At 44.5% G+C, this 17503-nt stretch overlaps 1 protein-coding gene across 1 annotated transcript in view; it reads left to right on the top strand.

Annotated features, from left to right (window-relative positions):
• Window positions 1-370: 370 nt before the first annotated feature.
• Window positions 371-17503, top strand: part of BCO1 (beta-carotene oxygenase 1) — a 38481-nt gene continuing 21348 nt past the window's right edge. The window contains exons 1-4 of the mRNA XM_025426957.3: window positions 371-616; window positions 4593-4721; window positions 13469-13598; window positions 16735-16882. Coding sequence (XP_025282742.1) covers window positions 553-616; window positions 4593-4721; window positions 13469-13598; window positions 16735-16882 — 471 coding nt within the window. The 5' untranslated portion in view covers window positions 371-552. The remainder of the gene's footprint in view (window positions 617-4592; window positions 4722-13468; window positions 13599-16734; window positions 16883-17503) is intronic.

Genomic DNA, 17503 nt, shown 5'->3' with positions numbered 1-17503 from the left:
GAGGCTCAGGGACCTTTATTCAAAACCAAACCAAAACCCTCTCTCTGCTCAAGAAGTTCCATGTGCAGAAGGAATTCTACTGATTGACACACTTTCGGCTCCCCTAATCCCAGGTCCTGATAGTTTCTCTTCTCTGATAAATCATCTCCACCTCCTGGGCTAGATCATTTCAGGCTGCATATCTGTGCAGAATGCACCCACTGAATTATCCTGCCAATATAAACCCAGCAAAAGACTAGCTTTTCTAGCTTAAGCCAGAAGTGGAACTGGAAAGGGAGTTGGGGGGGGGGCAGGGGGGACACAATAAGAGGGTTAAAGATTAGCCAGGACTCATGGCTGGGGAATTGACCTTTGACCACAGATAAGTAACACCAGCTTCCCCTCGTGTGTGCAAAGAGATACCAGGTTCTCAGAGCATCAGGAGGAGATGCAAGAGAAGGAAGCTGCAGGAGAGCAGGAAGGAAAAAAAAGGAGGAGCCGAAGAGCAATTGCCTTGAACACAGCAGAGTGTCTGTTCACTGTCAGCATCACTCCTGCTCAGCGCCCCATGCCATGGATATAATATTTGGCAGAAATAAGAAGGAGCAGCTGGAACCTGTGTGGGCCAAAGTGACAGGTGAGCGTTCCATATAGATGGCTGCCTCTTCTTATATGTTTAAACATACCTTTTTTCTGGTCATAAAAGTAACATTTATTGTAAATTATTTTTGGAAAATCTGGCAAATGATATATAGTGGGGAATGATCCACAAATCAAGACATATTCTCTGTGAAAATCTAGGTGTGCTTTTTATACACAGAAACTGTTTCCAGGGAGAAAGAGTCCTTTTCACTACTTCCGGGTGAAGAGCCCGGGAACACTACAACTGGCACACATACAGTGGAATTATTCTGCAAAGCGTGGCCCGTTCCAAGCTTTGGGTACATTTGTGCAAATATGTGCATCCTAAGTTAAGGAGAGGGAGGTACGCTTCTCATGCCATACCTGTGCTGTGAGAAGCGTACCTGTGCTGCCCTTCCTACATGCACATGCTGGAGGGCATGCAGAGCACGCCCTGGTTTCCTCACAGGTGTTCACTGTGATCTGGGCCTTCAAGTACCTGCAGAACCGTAAGTCAAATGGACCCAGAGTAGGACGCTCTAGGAGAAAATTCTTTTAACAGGCTTTGTGTCTTGTTTTCTTCATCTTTTTTTTTCTCTGTCTCTCTCTCCTCTTGTGTGCTGCCTCTGAGGATGGGTGAGTGGGCTGGCTCAGTCACACAGGCGGTTTCATCTTCAGAAACTTGGACCTGGGTTTTTTCCTGAGTGAGCATTTCTCTATGAGCAAAGTCAGATTGGAGCTTTTCAACCAAGGAATTGTCTCAGAAGGCTTTTGAAAGAATAGCTTTTATGTTTGTTTTTCTCTGATTACAAAGGTAACATGATCTGTATGTATATGTGTTTTTATGTACATGTGCATATACAAAAACTTGAAAATGCTAATGGGAACACAGAGGGAAATGAAATCAGCTGTATTTCCACCTCAAACACTCCTAATATTGGAGTAGTTTTAAGTTTTTAAAAGATATAGTATAGGCTACAAATATTTTTTCAAAAATAAATGTATATTTTTTAATTTTTTATTTAAAAGAAGCCTCTGATACCTATCCTTTTATGCTCTGGGATGTCATGAACATGTTGCCCATAAGCCCTACATTTAATAATAGCATGGAAATCCTTGGAAACTTTAGAAACCTGGAATTCTAGCACCTGTAGACTTGAGTGGACCCTCTAGATCCAGATCAGCTGCTCTCCCCACCTCCATCTCACAGCTGCAGGCTCACCATCACCTGGGTGCTTAGAATCACGAATTCCTGGGTCCACTCCAGACCCACGGAATCAAATACGCTGCGGGTGTAGCCTAGCAATCTGTGTTTCTACAAGCCCTCTGGCTGCTTCCAAGTATGAGAACCACTGCTGTAAATCACACCTCCCTCCTTGAGGGAAGCTGGAGAGGGGCTGTGACTTGCCTGCAGCCAGTGAAAGACAGGATCCCAACCCTCAGTTGAGGCCTCCAGACCTGGGTCAAGTCTAATCAGTTGGTTTGTGTCCATTAACCAACTGCTAACTAAAGATTGTGCCTATGTGGCCACGTCTACCCACAGAGGCCATGTCCAGGCTTCATGTTGGGTTGTGCATTGTTGGCTCTGAGACCTCCTTGGCCAGTTACTGAAGCATTTCCTGCCTCAATTCTCTCTTATATCAAACTGTCCACATGTGACTTGCCGCATAGGATTGCTGCAATGACTATATGATTTAATGCACCTGCAGCCAGTGCTCAATATGTGTTCTCCTATCTAGGGTTTTGACTGTGTGCTCAGATTCATCTCTCTCTGCTCTGCCTCACCTGCTCCTTCTCCTGCATCTGGGTCTCTGAATAGTCCCATATTCACTTAGTTGCCCAAGGCAGGAGACTTCGTGACACTTCGGGGTGCCCCTCCCTTCTTCCCCATATTCATTCAAACTCCCAGTCCTATCCATTCCACATCCTTCAACTCTCTGTTCTGTTGTTTCTCTCCATCCTCTCTCTGGTCTTCCCACCTCCTCTTGGCTCCTCCTTTCTCCACACTCGGCACCACAGTCAGAGACAACTTTTGTCACTCCAAATCTAAGCCTACTCCATTAATACGAGCTGTCCAGAAGAGGCGGATCCTAAAAGACAAAGTAGATTAGCAGTTGTCAGGAGGACAGGGCTTTGTTTTGGGGTAATGGAATGTTCTGGAACTAGATGGTGATGGTTGCATAACATTGTGAATATATTAAAAACCTCCAAATGGTACACTTTAAAATGGCGGATTTTTCTATGTGAATTTTATCTAAAAAAAAATTGCACATGCACAAAAATCTGATCCTCTCATTCCCTGTTTTAACTGACCAAGCTGTCCCATTCTTCTGAGCATCTAATCAAAGCCCTTGGTGTTGTCTCATTGACCTTTTTCACTTGGTCCCTGCCTAGCTCTCCAACCTCAATACTTATGGCTTCCTCATTTGAAAATTACAGACCAGGCTTGCTAAACAACTGACACATCTCCTGGTCTTTGAACTGGACTTTGAGCTGGACTTTGAGCTGGACTTTGAGCTGGTCTTTGAGCTGGTCTTTGATCTCTTGGTTCAAGTTCCTCCAGAGATAAGAATTCAGATATAGGGATGTCTGGGTGGCTCAGCGGTTGAATGTCTGCCTTCAACTCAGGGTGTGATCCCAGTCTGGGGATTGAGTCCCGCATCGGGCTCCCTGAGAGGAGCCTCCTTTTCCCTCTGTCTGTGCCTTTGCCTCTGTCTGTCATGAATAAGTGAATAAAATCTTTTTTTTAAAAAAAAAAGGATTCAGATGTAAGTAGTTTATTTGGGACATGATCCCAAGAAACCCTGGGAGGGAAACCAATAAAAGGGGCATTGTCAAGCCACTGACCACTGTGAGCCATCAGAGCAGAACCCTCTGGGAATAGTGTAAAACATGCCTCATATTGCCTCAGCTGAGGGCAAGGAAGTGGTGACATGTGATGCCCAACTCCCCATCCATCTTTGGCTGACAGCCACTTCCAGAGACATTACCTCCAAGGTGTTCCAGCTTGCCCAGCGTATGGGCAGAGTAGCTCCCACAATGAAAACAAAGCCCTCAAGCAGAGAGCTGAAGATAGTTGCAGAAAGCAACTTTCAAGGAGAGGTCATTGTTAAGAAGACAAAGTGAGGCATCAACAGCATCTGCTCCAGACCCTACCCCTAGAGCAGTGCCATTCAACAGAGGTGTAATGCATGCCCACATGCATGTGGTTTTAAACTTTCTAATAGCCACACTCTAAAAAGTAAACAAACCTATTACTTATATAATTTTAAAAAGCTGAAAAATATACAGTGATCCCTCTATGTACAAAAAAAAGACAAACCAGTGAAATTAATTGTAAGAGTATATTTTATTTAAAGCAATATATCCAAAATATTTTAAGTTCAACAAGTAATATTTTTTAAATTGCTAATAAGATATTTTACATTTTTTTTCATACTTAGCCTTTGAAATCCAGTGTGAATTTTACATTTACAGCACATCTCCACTTGGACTGGCCAGGTTTCAAGTGCTCAGTGGCCACATGAGGCTGTGACTACTGTATCGGATAGCACAGTTCTAGAATGTTCTTTCCTCATGCCTTTTTGAGGCCAACACCTACTCCCCCTCAAGACTCAGTAGCTCTTCCAGGACACAGTCCCCACCCTCCAGCTCTCACCCCACCCGGGGATGAGATTCTGTTCCATGCAGCCCCCTTTGCTGAGCCTGTCACATTGCCTTTACCGTGTTGTGGTTTGAGTGTCTGTTCATCCATCTGCTCTATGGATGGTGAGCAACTTGAAGAGAGGGATGACGTTGGCTCATCTTGGTATCCTCAGTGCTGGCACAACTCAGGCATATCCCACCCTTTCTGGAAATAACTGCTAAAGGAATGAATGAGTACAGTGAGTCGTGTTGGGACGGTGGCCTCAATTCCTTTCCATGGCTGTGTCTCAGAGATTTTTTGGTTGGGACATGAAAACTTGGAAACAAAACTTCCTTTCTCTTAACAGGCAGGATTCCAACATGGCTGCAGGGCACCCTGCTCCGTAACGGGCCTGGAATGCACACAGTGGGAGAGACCAGATACAACCATTGGTTCGATGGCCTGGCCTTGCTCCATAGCTTCACAATCAGAGATGGTAAGAGCACTGTCTTGGTTTGCCATTGCTGCTGTAAAGACAGCCACAAATTTAGTAGCTTAAAACAGCACTAATTTATTCTTATAGTTGTAGAAGTGAGAAGTCAAAACTGGGCTAAAATCATGGTGTTGGAAGCTCTAGAGTGACAGTCCATTTCCTTGCCTTTTCCAGCTTCTAGAGGCTGCCTGAATTCCTTGGTTTGTGGCCCCAGCTGCATCTGCAAAGGGCAGCCGAGCCTCTTGCACACCTGCTCTCTCTCTCTCACTCTCCCTATCTCCCTCGCTTCCATAATCACATTTCCTTCTTTGACCCTCCTGTCTGCCTCTTAGAAGGACCTTTATGATGGATTGGGCCCAACCATATAATCCAGGAACATCTGTCTCAAAATCTTTAATCGTATCTATATTGCCCTGTAAGGTAACAAAGTCACAAGTTTCAGGGATTAGAACATGGACATCTTGGGGAGACCATTATTCAGCCAACCATAGGCACAAACCCCCCTAGAAAGGCAGCCAAGGCTCTCTTTCAAAGAGTCCAACCTGCAAATGATACACATTCTCAGTAAGATGAGCAAGAGCAGGAGGAGATTACTGGCTTTGGACTCAGACGTGCCTCAAATTAAAATAGGAAGAGCACAGAGCTGAAAGGAACAGTATGTTGCTCAGTAGGCAAGGGAGAGCCAATCACTCAAGCAACAAGTTCAGTGCCTTTCCTAGGGGAGATTGAATGGCTGAATAAGGCAAAATTCTGGGTTCAGGTGACTGGCTCATGAGGTGGATTGTAAACTCTTTGCTGTTGGCTGTTGAGCTGGTGTATGTCACAACAGCATGCTCTGAGTTCTTAGAGAAGTCCAGGATGGGTCACACAAGGCTTTCAGAGGCTCAGGGTCACATGCTGGGGAAGTTCGTGTCCCAGTGCTTCAGCTTGGTGACATTTTTCTTTAACCTCTGTGTTCCTCACCGGGACACCTGCACCCCGATGTTTATAGCAGCAATGTCCACAATAGCCAATGTGGAAGGAGCCTCAGTGTCCATCGAAAGATGAATGGATAGAGAAGATGTGGTCTATGTATACAATGGAATATTCCTCAGCCATTAGAAACGACAAATACCCACCATTTGCTTCAACGTGGATGGAACTGGAGGGTATTATGCTGAGTGAAATGAGTCAATCGGAGAAGGACAAACATTATATGGTCTCATTCATTTGGGGAATATAAATAATAGTGAAAGGGAATAGAAGGGAAGGGAGAAGAAGTGGGTAGGACATATCAGAAAGGGAGACAGAACATGAAGACTCCTAACTCTGGGAAACGAACTGGGGGTGGTGGAAGGGGAGGAGGGCGGGGGGTGGGGGTGAATGGGTGATGGGCACTGAGGGGGGCACTTGACGGGATGAACACTGGGTGTTATTCTGTATGTTGGCAAATTGAACACCAATAAAAAATAAATTTATTATTAAAAAAACAAAAACAAAAACCTCTGTGTTCCAGCATGAAAAACTGGTACTTCACCTGCCTTGGCCTCTGTTTCCTCCTCAGTAAGAAGAGCTTGATGATCCTCTCTGGAGAGCTGTCTGATAGTTAGAAGGACCAGGTATCTAGCAAGGGCCTGACACCTGGTAGGCACAGAATAGATTAAAAACCACCATCATTGTTGCTGCATTTAAATCCCATCTTTATCTGAGCTAACATGTACCCAAGCTGTGTGACCTTGGCCAAGTTACTGACCCTTTCTGTGTCTGTCTCCCTATCTATAAAATAGAGATATCAGAGTTGCTGCAGAATTTAAAGGCATTAATATGAGTAAGGAGCTTTGTATAATGCCTGGCACATAATACATGCTTAATAAGCATTCCCCCCCCCTTTTTTTCTTAATTACCTTCTCTTCTAAGCCAGTCAGCAATTATTTTTTTGAATACAGACTCTATACTGGTGGCTTGCTCTAAGACTTCATGAATAGAGACCCCATGTGTGAAAACCATGAGCTCTGAGTTTGCAAAAACCCAACAGATTTTACTGAGATTCAGCTACAGAGTGGGTGGGTCCATGTTTCCTGACAGCCCTAAGCCTTAATAATCCCCTCCTTTTCTAGACACAAGTTACCAATGATTCATGGGGAAATAATGCTGTTTTGGATGACATGTACAAAAAGTAAAAGTACACTGGCTTCCTTTCCATGAGTCCCTGCTTCACTGGGCTGGTCCCAGTTTCCTTTGTGGTCCATTTCAGGTGCTCACATTAGTGCTGCATGGGAGGTGTGCTTGTCCCATCTTTGCAGATGTGGAAATGGGAACTTTAGAAAGGTTTAGTGACTTACCCAAGCAAGGTCACTGAGGTAGGGCTGAAATCTGACTTGTGTTGTCTAGGGTTCAAGTTTGCAACCATCCCTGCTCTCTTCTCCCGATCCCTACACATCCCCCTCAGAAACGGCAGATAGCTTAAGTGGCCCTTCTCAGCTTACTTAATGGTGGCTTTCACATGCTTCCATAGAGACTCCAGAGACAGGAGAACCAGCAGGGCATAACCAAGCCATGGCTGTCTTGCAGAAGCATGGCTGCCATCCACCAAAAGCCTTGAGTGGGCTAAACAGGCACGTGACTAAAGTTATCCCACAGCGTTTAGACTTTCTGAAAGTCTCTAGAAGATTCTCAAACTAAAAATTCATTGTCAAAGGTAAGTAGCCATTTTGTCTTTTTTTATGGGATGATCAGTCAGATGTGACCACAAATGGAGACAAGAGAGGCGTGGGAACAAAGCCTATTATACTCACAGGTCCTAGGAGGCACAGCATCTCACACAGGCCCACAGTGGATAGCACCAGGGTGCTCCAGAGGTGGAAGACAGGAGCAGAGGGAGCACATAGCCCGTAGCCTGTCCTAGGGTTTCCAAGGGAAAGACAAGATGGGGCAGATTAAATACTTAGGATCAGCTAGTGTGAATAGTGTTGGCAGGCTTTGGGCTCCAGGGGTGGTCTCTGGTTGCCTGGCACCTAGCCCTGGGGTGATGAAGGCAGAGGAATATTGCCTCCTGGAGTGCATGAGCCAGGTAGAGGGGATCTGGCTGTGGATTGGTTAGTTTTCATCTCAGAGACATGCTGGGCCCTTTGCTACTTCTAAGAATTGGCTAATCCAGGGAAGGACCATCTCCCCCAGCTGGAAAGGTTTTTTAAGATATCAAAACATAATATACAGAAAATTTAAAAACCATATGCAACAGCATGAAAGACTCAATTCTATGTGTGATCTGGAACTGGCTGGAAAATAGGAAGTACAGAGAGTCCACTCAATTACTTGCCCTTCCCCATCCTGTTCTTGAACCTGGCCTATGTCGAAGGCACATGCCCCACTCCGCTTTCAATGGTCAGCTTGCCTTTCTCCAGCCTGGTGTGGGAGGCCCCAGAACACAGGGTTTCTGTTCAAATTGTTGTGTGTTCATTACCCAGCACTGGGCCTGGCCCGGAGCGGCACTAGAAAACTATTTATGGAGCCCAAACAAGGTGAAGGTTGTTTTGGGAGAAGGAAGCAATATGATCCCAGTTGATCTCTTCAAATTCACTACAGGAAGTGCTTGCTGGCCACTGGCCCAAGTGCTGCATGCCCACCCACAACTCAGTCCTCACGACAGCTCCTGAGGAAGGTACTTCTCGATTTTACAGATGAGTCTGAAGCCCAGAGAGGCCAAGTAACTTGCCCAAAGACACACAGCTAAGAAGTGGTGGAGGTCAGGTATAAACCCAAAGCTCTCTAAATCCAGAATCCCATGTAAGCATTATGCAGTTCTGCTCTACTTCCCCCTCCTGCTGGCGACCTTCTCTCCTTGTCTCTCCAGCCCAATCCTCTCCAGGCTATCAGATTGCCAACATTGGTGTAGGATAGCCTGGCCTCATCTCTCCTCTCCTCTAGAACTCTCAATGGTTCCCCTTTCTACTCCTCAAGTAGAAACATAAACCAAAAATGTTAAGTACTACTATACCTGATCCAAGAAGACATGCATAGAGTAAGCAGTGTTCTCTGATTTACAGATAACACAAAGCCAATATTTCTCTAAGGTGGTTTGTGTACCTCTTATATCGGAATCCCCTAGGATTAAAGCTGCAAATCCTGTGACCCCACCAAGAGCTGAGTGAATCATAATCTGAGCATCGGTGTTTCTAACACATTTCCTAGATGGCCCTGAGCACTGAGGTTTCAGAAAACCTTCACAGTAGGCCTCCAGCCTAGCTGTCCTGTCCCACCCAAGACCAAGTTCATCAGCATGCCGTGGAGGTGGGGGTCAGGCTTCTGCCACTGTTTCAAAGCAGCAGGTGATTTAGTGTACAGCCAGCATGGAGAACCGGCAGTGCCAAACCAGTAAGAAAAGACTGAAATAAGGAAGCAAAAAGATAGAAAAATTGTTTGTGGCCTTCAGCAGAAGCCAGTGAAATTTAATGCTTTAAAAACATAACAAAAGGACGCCTGGGTGGCTCAGTGGTTGAGTGTCTGCCTTGGGCTCAGGTTCATGATCCTAGGGTCCTGGGATTGAGTCCCACAACGGGCTCCCCACAGGGAGCCTGCTTCTCCCTCTGCCTGTGTCTCTGCCTCTCTCTCTGTGTCTCCCATGAATAAATAAATAAATAAAATCTTTAAAAAATAATAAAATAAAATATAAAACCTAACAAAGATTTAATTAAAGGAGGCTGAGTGGAGGAGAAACTGGACAGAGGATATACAGGAATGTTCTTTTTTTAAGTCAAAAATTATTTCAATTTTTTTTAAAGCATGAAGCCCAATGCATGGCTTGAACTCACGACCCTGAGATCAAGATCTGAACTGAGATCAAGAGTTGGACACATAACCGACTGAGCCACCTGGGTGCCCCTAAAATTATTTCAAAATTAAAAATTTGTTATAAAGCACGCATAGAGATGAATGAACCCAAGTCTCCCTCAGCAGTACACTCAGTAATTTTTTATTAAGAGGCAAGGTCATTGTCTCACGAGAATTTGAATATGTGAATTCCGAGAGCCAGCATCACCAAGGTTTAGAGACAAAAGCCCTCCAGAACTTTGTCTGTTCTGAAGCTTTTTCAATTATTATAGCTTTAAAGTAGCTTTTTGGAAGTTTGCTTAAAAGGGAGATAGATATAGATCTACCTCTAAATTCTCCCACTCCCCCCAGAATATCAAACTCGACCCAGTTCTAGAAGATTCCAGGCAGGAGCACATCTGTTTACTTGTGTCCCTTAGAAGGAATGTAGCTAATTGGGGCTCACCAGGGAGGGGGCTTCTGGGGAATGTTTGTTGTCCTCTAATCTCAGCTTCAGAGTTAGTGTCAGCCTTGAGCTGTTCCAGAGGCATGTTTTCCTATGGCCCTGAGCCCTCTGTGTGTGCTCTGGGCTGGCTGTTTATAGGAAATGGGCGGCCTGCTGACAGCCTGCCTGGGATGGGTGTTTACATTTCAAGTGAACATAATTCAGCATTTTAGGCAAAGCAGCTTAGCCAGTGCTTGGAGGTGGCGAACCTCAGAGTAAGTGACCAGTGAAGGACAGGCTGGCTCAGGGGGAGACCAGGAGGGCCCTGAAGTAGGTTCTGTGTAGCAGGTGACCAAAGACCAGTCTGTATGCCCTCACCAACCCCCAGCTGAGTCTTCCTGCCTCCAGGATTTTGGTGGACAATTCAAAATTCCCACAACCATTACTTAGCAAGTGCATGCTGTGTGCCAATGGGCCAAACTCCTTTTATCATCCCATCTCATTTAAAACTGCCAGTCCTATCTGGGGAGGGCTGTGTGATCCCTAATTTCTAGCTGAGAAAAATGAGGTTCAATGACATAAAGAGACTCACCCAGGATCACATGGCTTGGATTAGGACTAACCCCAGAACCAAAGCCTTGCCCACTCTACCTATTGCATCTTGAGAGCATATGTAGCTTTTATTGAGCACCTACTATATGCTGAGTGCTTTATAGTCCTTAAACCTCACAGCAACTCCATAAGGAATGTGTCATGATCCTCCCATCGGAGCGGAGAGGACCAAGTCTTGCCTTGGACATAAGGTCAACTGCATGGTTTGTAGATACCAGAACAGGATTCATAGCTACATGGAGACTTGAATCCCCTCAGGAGTAGAGATATGCCTGCCCTGCTCACCCCTACTTCCTGGCCCACTGAGGTGATTAATACACACTGGTTGAATGCACAAACCCAGTTCCAGGTTAACCCAAAGCCATTCCTACCTATTTCTTCCTGTTGCCCCAGAACAGAGCCCCGCCTCCTGAAATATCTCAGTGATACTTATTTTCAGAGCAGCCACCTCTGAAAAGATGTTTGAGAAGAGGATAGATGGTTATCTGCACCTGGACACACACAGTTTGCCTCCCAAAGGCTGGAGAAAGAACTAGAAGGTCTTTCATGGTCTTTTCCAATTTTATGAAGACTAGCATCACCATTATTGCTATTATTTCCATCTAGGTGCACAGGTTGGAAACAGACACTCACGTCCTTTGGAGACGGACATGAAAACACAATCCTGAGGGCAAAACTAGTTGAGGCTATTCCAAGTCAAGATAGTGGCTCTCTGGGTCAGCAGGGGGTGGGTGGGGAGGGTGGGCTGGTGACTGGACAAGCTGTGTGGGGCTTCCAGGGGTTCTCATGTTCTGTTCATTAGGATGTAGTTCTTCATATGGGTCTGTTCAGTTTGCAAAGCTTCATCAAGCCATGCAGTCACAGCAGCACATCTCCTTAGATGTGTTTTTATTAACAATGATCAAACAGACTGGTCAAATGGATGGTGGTGGCTGTGTCAGCTTTGAATGCAGGTTACCCCTTCCTAGCTGTGTGGCTTAGAGTGAGGTGCTTAACCTCTCTGTGCCTCCATTTTACCAACTGAAAATGGGTCTGCAGAGCCACGAGTGCCTAGGCCCTTTGTACTTCGTTTGGTAAGAAATGTAAAACCTTCAAGCATTGTTTAATTTTGTTTTATTTTGCTGTTAATTAGCAAATGACATTAGGTTGATTTTTGTCTCCTAAAGAATGCATTTCTAGTTGGTGTATTCTATACACTTCCAATGTTTTAGAATTCACCAGAAAATACACATAAAGTGTCCACACAGTACTTAGCACATGCATGCTCAATAGTGCTCTTAGCACTATTTCCTTTCTTAGATATAAAGTCACCAGACAAGAATTTCTTGGGAAGATATTCTCTCCTAAGCCCATCATTGTGGCAGTGGATACAAGAAGGATATTTTTCTGATCAAGTCTTATTTTATGGGAATGAAATGTCAGTATGGCCTGGCCCTCCTTTTTTGCATATTATAGTTGTACCCACATTGGAAGCATGTATTAGACTACAGCAAGGTATGTGCTCTTTGTGGAGGGGAAGGGGTGGGAATCAACATGTCACTTGCTAATTAACAGCTAAATTAAATTAAATTTTTTTTTAAGTACGGATTTCAAATTGTATGCCAAATCAAGTTTAAAGGCCTCATGTATTCCAGTTGGGCCCTGTCCTTAACCTCACCTCATTCATGCTGCTCCCAAGCCCCTACCTCATGCTGAAGCCCATCTTGACTCAGCCCTTGCAGGAGGTGGGGTTGCTTTTCCATCTCCAGGCCTTTGCTTTCAGAGTTTCTAGGAAGTGTGAGTGGAAATGCTCTACTCTCTCCCCTACTGGCACCTCCTTGATCTATTGTGGGCAATAATTTTACTCGTCTTCAAAGGGCCATTTCAAGTGCCACCCGCCTGAGGAAGTCTTTCCTGGTCCATCCACTCCCAGCTGGGCTTCCTCAGCTCTCTCTTCTTCTCCCCCACCCCTGCCGCCATTCTCTTCCAGAAGGAACCTGTGAATATACTACAAAAGTGTCTTTAAGTTAAGGGCCTTGAAGGTGGGGAGATTATCCAGGTGGGCTCAGTGTAATCACAAGGGTCATTACAAGGGAAAGAGGAAAGTCGGATTCAGAAAAGATGTGACCACAAGCCAAGCAATGCAGGCAACTTCTAGAAGCTAGAAAAGTCAGAGATGGACACCTTGCTTTTTAGCCCTGTAAGACCCATTCAGGCTATATCTTCCAAAATGGTAAGATAACAGATTTGTATAATTTTAAGCCACTAAGTTTGTGGTGATTTGTTACAGCAACTATAGGAACCTAATATGGATCTAGAACCATCCAGCACATTTTCAGGTTGGTCTTGATGAACTGGTCCACAGTCCCTGCTTTTATGCAATGACTTAGATTTTCTCCAGAGTCTACATAAATTAGACACCCACACATGTACTGGCCCTCTCCCATATACAGAATCAGGTGCCAGGTCACCCTCTGGTTGGAGTAGGTATCAAATGTTACTCTAGGGGCTGAAATGGTCAATGGACGGTTTCCAAGGCTGAACCAGCTCCTGGGGAAAACTAGGCAAAGTATGAGGCCTTCTGGACCAGTCCTCCAAACCTGACCTTCTCTGGAGGGATGCTAGCATATTGGAAGAGATGGTCAATGGGCCTCAGCACCTCTTGGCAAGGCAACTGAACGTGTCTGAGCCTCAGTCCCTGCTGTGTAAAATGGAGCTTCTAGGGATGCTTACCTTACCTTGTTGTCTCAAGTGAGGAAATGTGTGTGAAAGCTCATCGCAAATACTCCTTGTATCCAGCACTATTAAAGGAGATTGTCCTAGTGGACTCGACTCCCCTTCCCATAATACCCCTAGAACTGCTGAGATTGACCTTAAAGCTCTGTAAAGGTGTCAGCACAGGATGATTCTGTGTCTTCTCTTTCAGGTGAAGTTTATTACAGGAGCAAATACCTGAGAAGTGATACCTACAAAGACAACATCGAGGCCAACAGGATTGTGGTGTCAGAGTTTGGAACGATGGCCTACCCAGACCCCTGCAAAAACATATTTTCTAAGTAACTGTCCATTTTGAATCTAGTCATGCTTTTCAATATCCACCAGCATGTGCTCCTCTGACAATCCTCTTTAGGGCACATGAAAACCTTCACCTGGCTGGGCTTTCCCTCTATATGCCACATAGTTCTGGATCACTGATAGCAAGAGTGGCAAAGAGCATCTGACAGATTATTAGGTATTTTTCCATGTGGCTGGTAGGAGAGCCATATGGTAATTATCTCTCAAAATTATAAACACACGTTCTCTTCAGGCTAGAGATAGGCTTGCTCATGGCTGGAATGGCAAACTTATAACCTTATCCATAGCTGCATCATTTGTTATAATGAGGAACTGAAAATAACCCTAATGTTCATCAACACAAGGGTAGTTCATAAGAGTGAAACTGTACAAGAAAATATCAGGCAGGAACAACAACAACAACAAAAGTGATGAGGATCCTGTCTATGCACTGAATGGAGAGATTTCCCAGATAGCTTATTGAGTGGTGGGCGCAGGGCAGAACAAGGTGTAGAAAGAGCATATGATATGTTTTGTGTTAGAAGAGCATGAGGAAATCTGGATTTATTTTTGGTTGTATGTGTGCAGAGAAAGTGGGAGGGTCTGTAAAGTGGGAAATTGGCAAATGAGAGAAAGAGATAGGGAGAGATTTTTAGTTGGATACGTTTCAAATCATCTGGGCTAGGATGACTATGAATATATTACACACTTGATGATTAAACTCTTGGCTGGGGAATCAGACCCACCGTCAGGATCTCGTGCTTGATACTCTTCGGATATAGAAGAGTTATGAAATGTGCTAGCAGTAGACTGCCCAGAGATGGAAGAGTGCTCCTGCTTTTCAGTAACTGACGTCATCTTTCTAGTTCCAGGATCCAGTGCTGGGGCTGGCACACAGCAAGCACTGAATTCACATTTGCAGGTTGGGGAGGAGCCAAGCAGGAAGCGGGGAGGGGGAGAGAAGGAACACAAAACCAAGGCTCTCCTAGGGCAGTTTTCTTGCTTCACTATTCGCCAGCAGGGGGGGCACTAACCAACACATGGATCCAGGATCTTCTGATCAAAACAATGATGAGTTTTTTTCCCCCATAATTTGTTTGCTTTCCTTTAAAGAAAAAAAAAATTAATTTCCTGGACAAATTCAAAATGTCCATTGTGGACTCTTATTCCTTCCAAAAGTAAGGATTATCTGTTTTGCTAGTCTTAGGAGGCCATTATGGATGGATATGTATGACTTCTGTAGAGCTTTTTTTTTTTTTTTTTTTTTTCTGTAGAGCTTCTTAAAATACTTTGGAACAGTTTGGCTATTGTGGACATTGCTGCTATAAACATCGGGGTGCAGGTGTCCTGGCGTTTCACTGCATCTGTATCTTTGGGGTAAATCCCCAGCAGTGTAATTGCTGGGTCATAGGGCAGTTCTAGTTTTAATTCTTTGAGGAACTTCCACCCAGTTTTCCAGAGTGGCTGCACCAGTTCACATTCCCACCAGCAGTGCAAGCGGGTTCCCCTTTCTCCACATTCTCTCCAACATTTGTTGTTTCCTGTCTTGTTAATTTTCACCATTCTCACTGGTATGAGGTGGTATCTCATTGTGGGTTTGATTTGTATTTCCCTGATGGCCAGTGATGTGGAGCATTTTCTCATGTGCTTGTTGGCCATGTCTATGCCTTCTTTAGTGAAATTTCTGTTCATGTCTTTTGCCCGTTTCATGATTGGACTGTTTGTTTCTTTGCTGTTGAGTTTAATAAGTTCTTTATAGATCTTGGATACTAGCCCTTTATCTGATGTTATTTGCAAATATCTTCTCCCATTCTGCAGGTTGTCTTTTAGTTTTGTTGACTGTTTCTTTTGCTGTGCAGAAGCTTTTTATCTTAATTAATTCCCAATAGTTCATTTTTGCTTTTGTTTCTCTTGCCTTCATAGATGTATCTTGCAAGAAGTTGCTGTGGCCAAGTTTAAAAAGGGTGTTGCCTGTGTTCTCCTCTAGGATAGTGATGGATTCTTGTCTCACATTTAGATCTTTCATCCATTTTGAGTTTATCTTTGTGTATGGTGTAAGAGAGTGGTCTAGTTGCATTCTTCTGCACATGGCTGTCCAATTTTCCCAGCACCATTTATTGAAGAGACTGTCCTTTTTTCCAGTGGAGAATCCTTCCTACTTTGTTGAATATTAGTTGACCATAGAGTTGAGGGCCCATTTCTGGGTTCTCTATTCTGTTCCACTGATCTGTGTGTCTGCTTTTGTCCCAGTACTACACTGTCTTGATGACCACAGCTTTGTAGTACAACTTGAAATCAGGCATTGTGATGCCCCTGGCTCTGGTTTTCTTTTTCAATATTCCCCTGGCTATTGATTCCACACTGTGGAAGGAGCCTCAGTGTCCATCGAAAGATGAATAGATAAAGAAGATGTGGTCTGTATATACAATGGAATACTACTCAGCCATTAGAAAAGAGGAATATCCACCATTTGCTTCAACATGGATAGAACTGGAGGGTATTATGCTGAGTGAAGTAGGTCAATTGGAGAAGGACAAACATATGGTTTCATTCATTCGGGGAATATAAAAAATAGTGAAAGGAAAAATAGTGAAAGGGGAAAGGAGAGAAAATGAGTTGGAAATATCAGAAAGGGTATAGAACATGAGAGACACCTAACTCTGGGAAATGAACAAGGGGTAGTGGAAAGGGAGGTGGGCGGGGGGATGGGGTGACTGGTTGACGGGCACTGAGGGGGGCACTTGACGGGATGAGCACTGGGTGTTATGCTATATGTTGGCAAATCAAACTCCAATAAAAAAAAATACAAAAAAAAAATACTTTGGAACAACCCACTAGCTCTTAGTGTCTCTCGTGTGGGAGACCTTTGGATTTTTGAGAGCCCAGGAGGGTTCAGTTGGTGGCCATCTTGTCCCAGATGACTCACTTCTTAGCTAATTCAACATGGTGGTATCTTTGGACAACTTGATACTGGAGTCCTCCAGATTCCTCAAGTGATCTTTTGGGACCCCAAACTTTTCTCCCTTAATTGAAGTAGAGTATTTTAAGTGGTAGGAAAACTTAAAGCCATCTTAAGTAGAGCTTTCCAATTGGGTAGACACAGCCATTGATTTGCTATTGATCTGCTTTCCCCCACAGAGCTTTCTCCTACTTGTCCCATACCATCCCTGATTTCACAGACAATTGCCTGATTAACATCATGAAGTGTGGGGAAGACTTCTATGCGACCACAGAGACCAATTACATCAGGAAAATCAACCCACATACTCTGGAAACCCTGGAGAAGGTACTAGTGAATCTACTACAACCAGCATTAATTCCTGGCTTGTGAAAGGGACCCCGGGTGGAGCCATGTGGCCTGCAGGAACTCATGAGGGGCTGCCCCTCCTCTAATGCCATTGGATCCTGAGCCTCCCCAGTACAGCATTTAGCACTATATTCTAAGCTCCCTTAGGGCAGAGGCTGTGTCATTTCATTTCTGTGTCTGTGTTTGTTCTTAGGACTACTAAAACAAAGTACCAAAGTACCAAAAACAAAGAATCAAAGTTCTGTTAGGACAACAGAAACTTATTCTCTCACGGTTCTAGGGGCTGGAAATCTGAATTTGGGGTGTTCACGGAGCCATGCTCTCTGAAGGCTCTAAGGGAAGATACAGGCTTGCCTCTTCCAGCTTCTGATGGCTGCCAGGAATCCTCAATGTTCCTTGGCTTATAGATGCATCACTCCAATACACATCATTGGAGTAGGGCCCTCCTCCATCCAGAATGACTTTATTTTAACTTGATTACATCTACAAAGGCCCTGTTTCCAAATATACATACCAAGGATTGGGGCTCCACCATATCTTTTTGGAAGACACAATTCAACCCTTAACAGTGTCCACGGTCTTGGCACAGAGTGGGAGCTT

Source organism: Canis lupus, chromosome 5 (assembly GCF_003254725.2).
Source record: "Canis lupus dingo isolate Sandy chromosome 5, ASM325472v2, whole genome shotgun sequence".
Lineage (NCBI taxonomy): Eukaryota > Metazoa > Chordata > Mammalia > Carnivora > Canidae > Canis > Canis lupus.
Note: the sequence above shows the minus strand (reverse complement) of the source record. Positions and strands in the feature narration are given on the sequence as shown.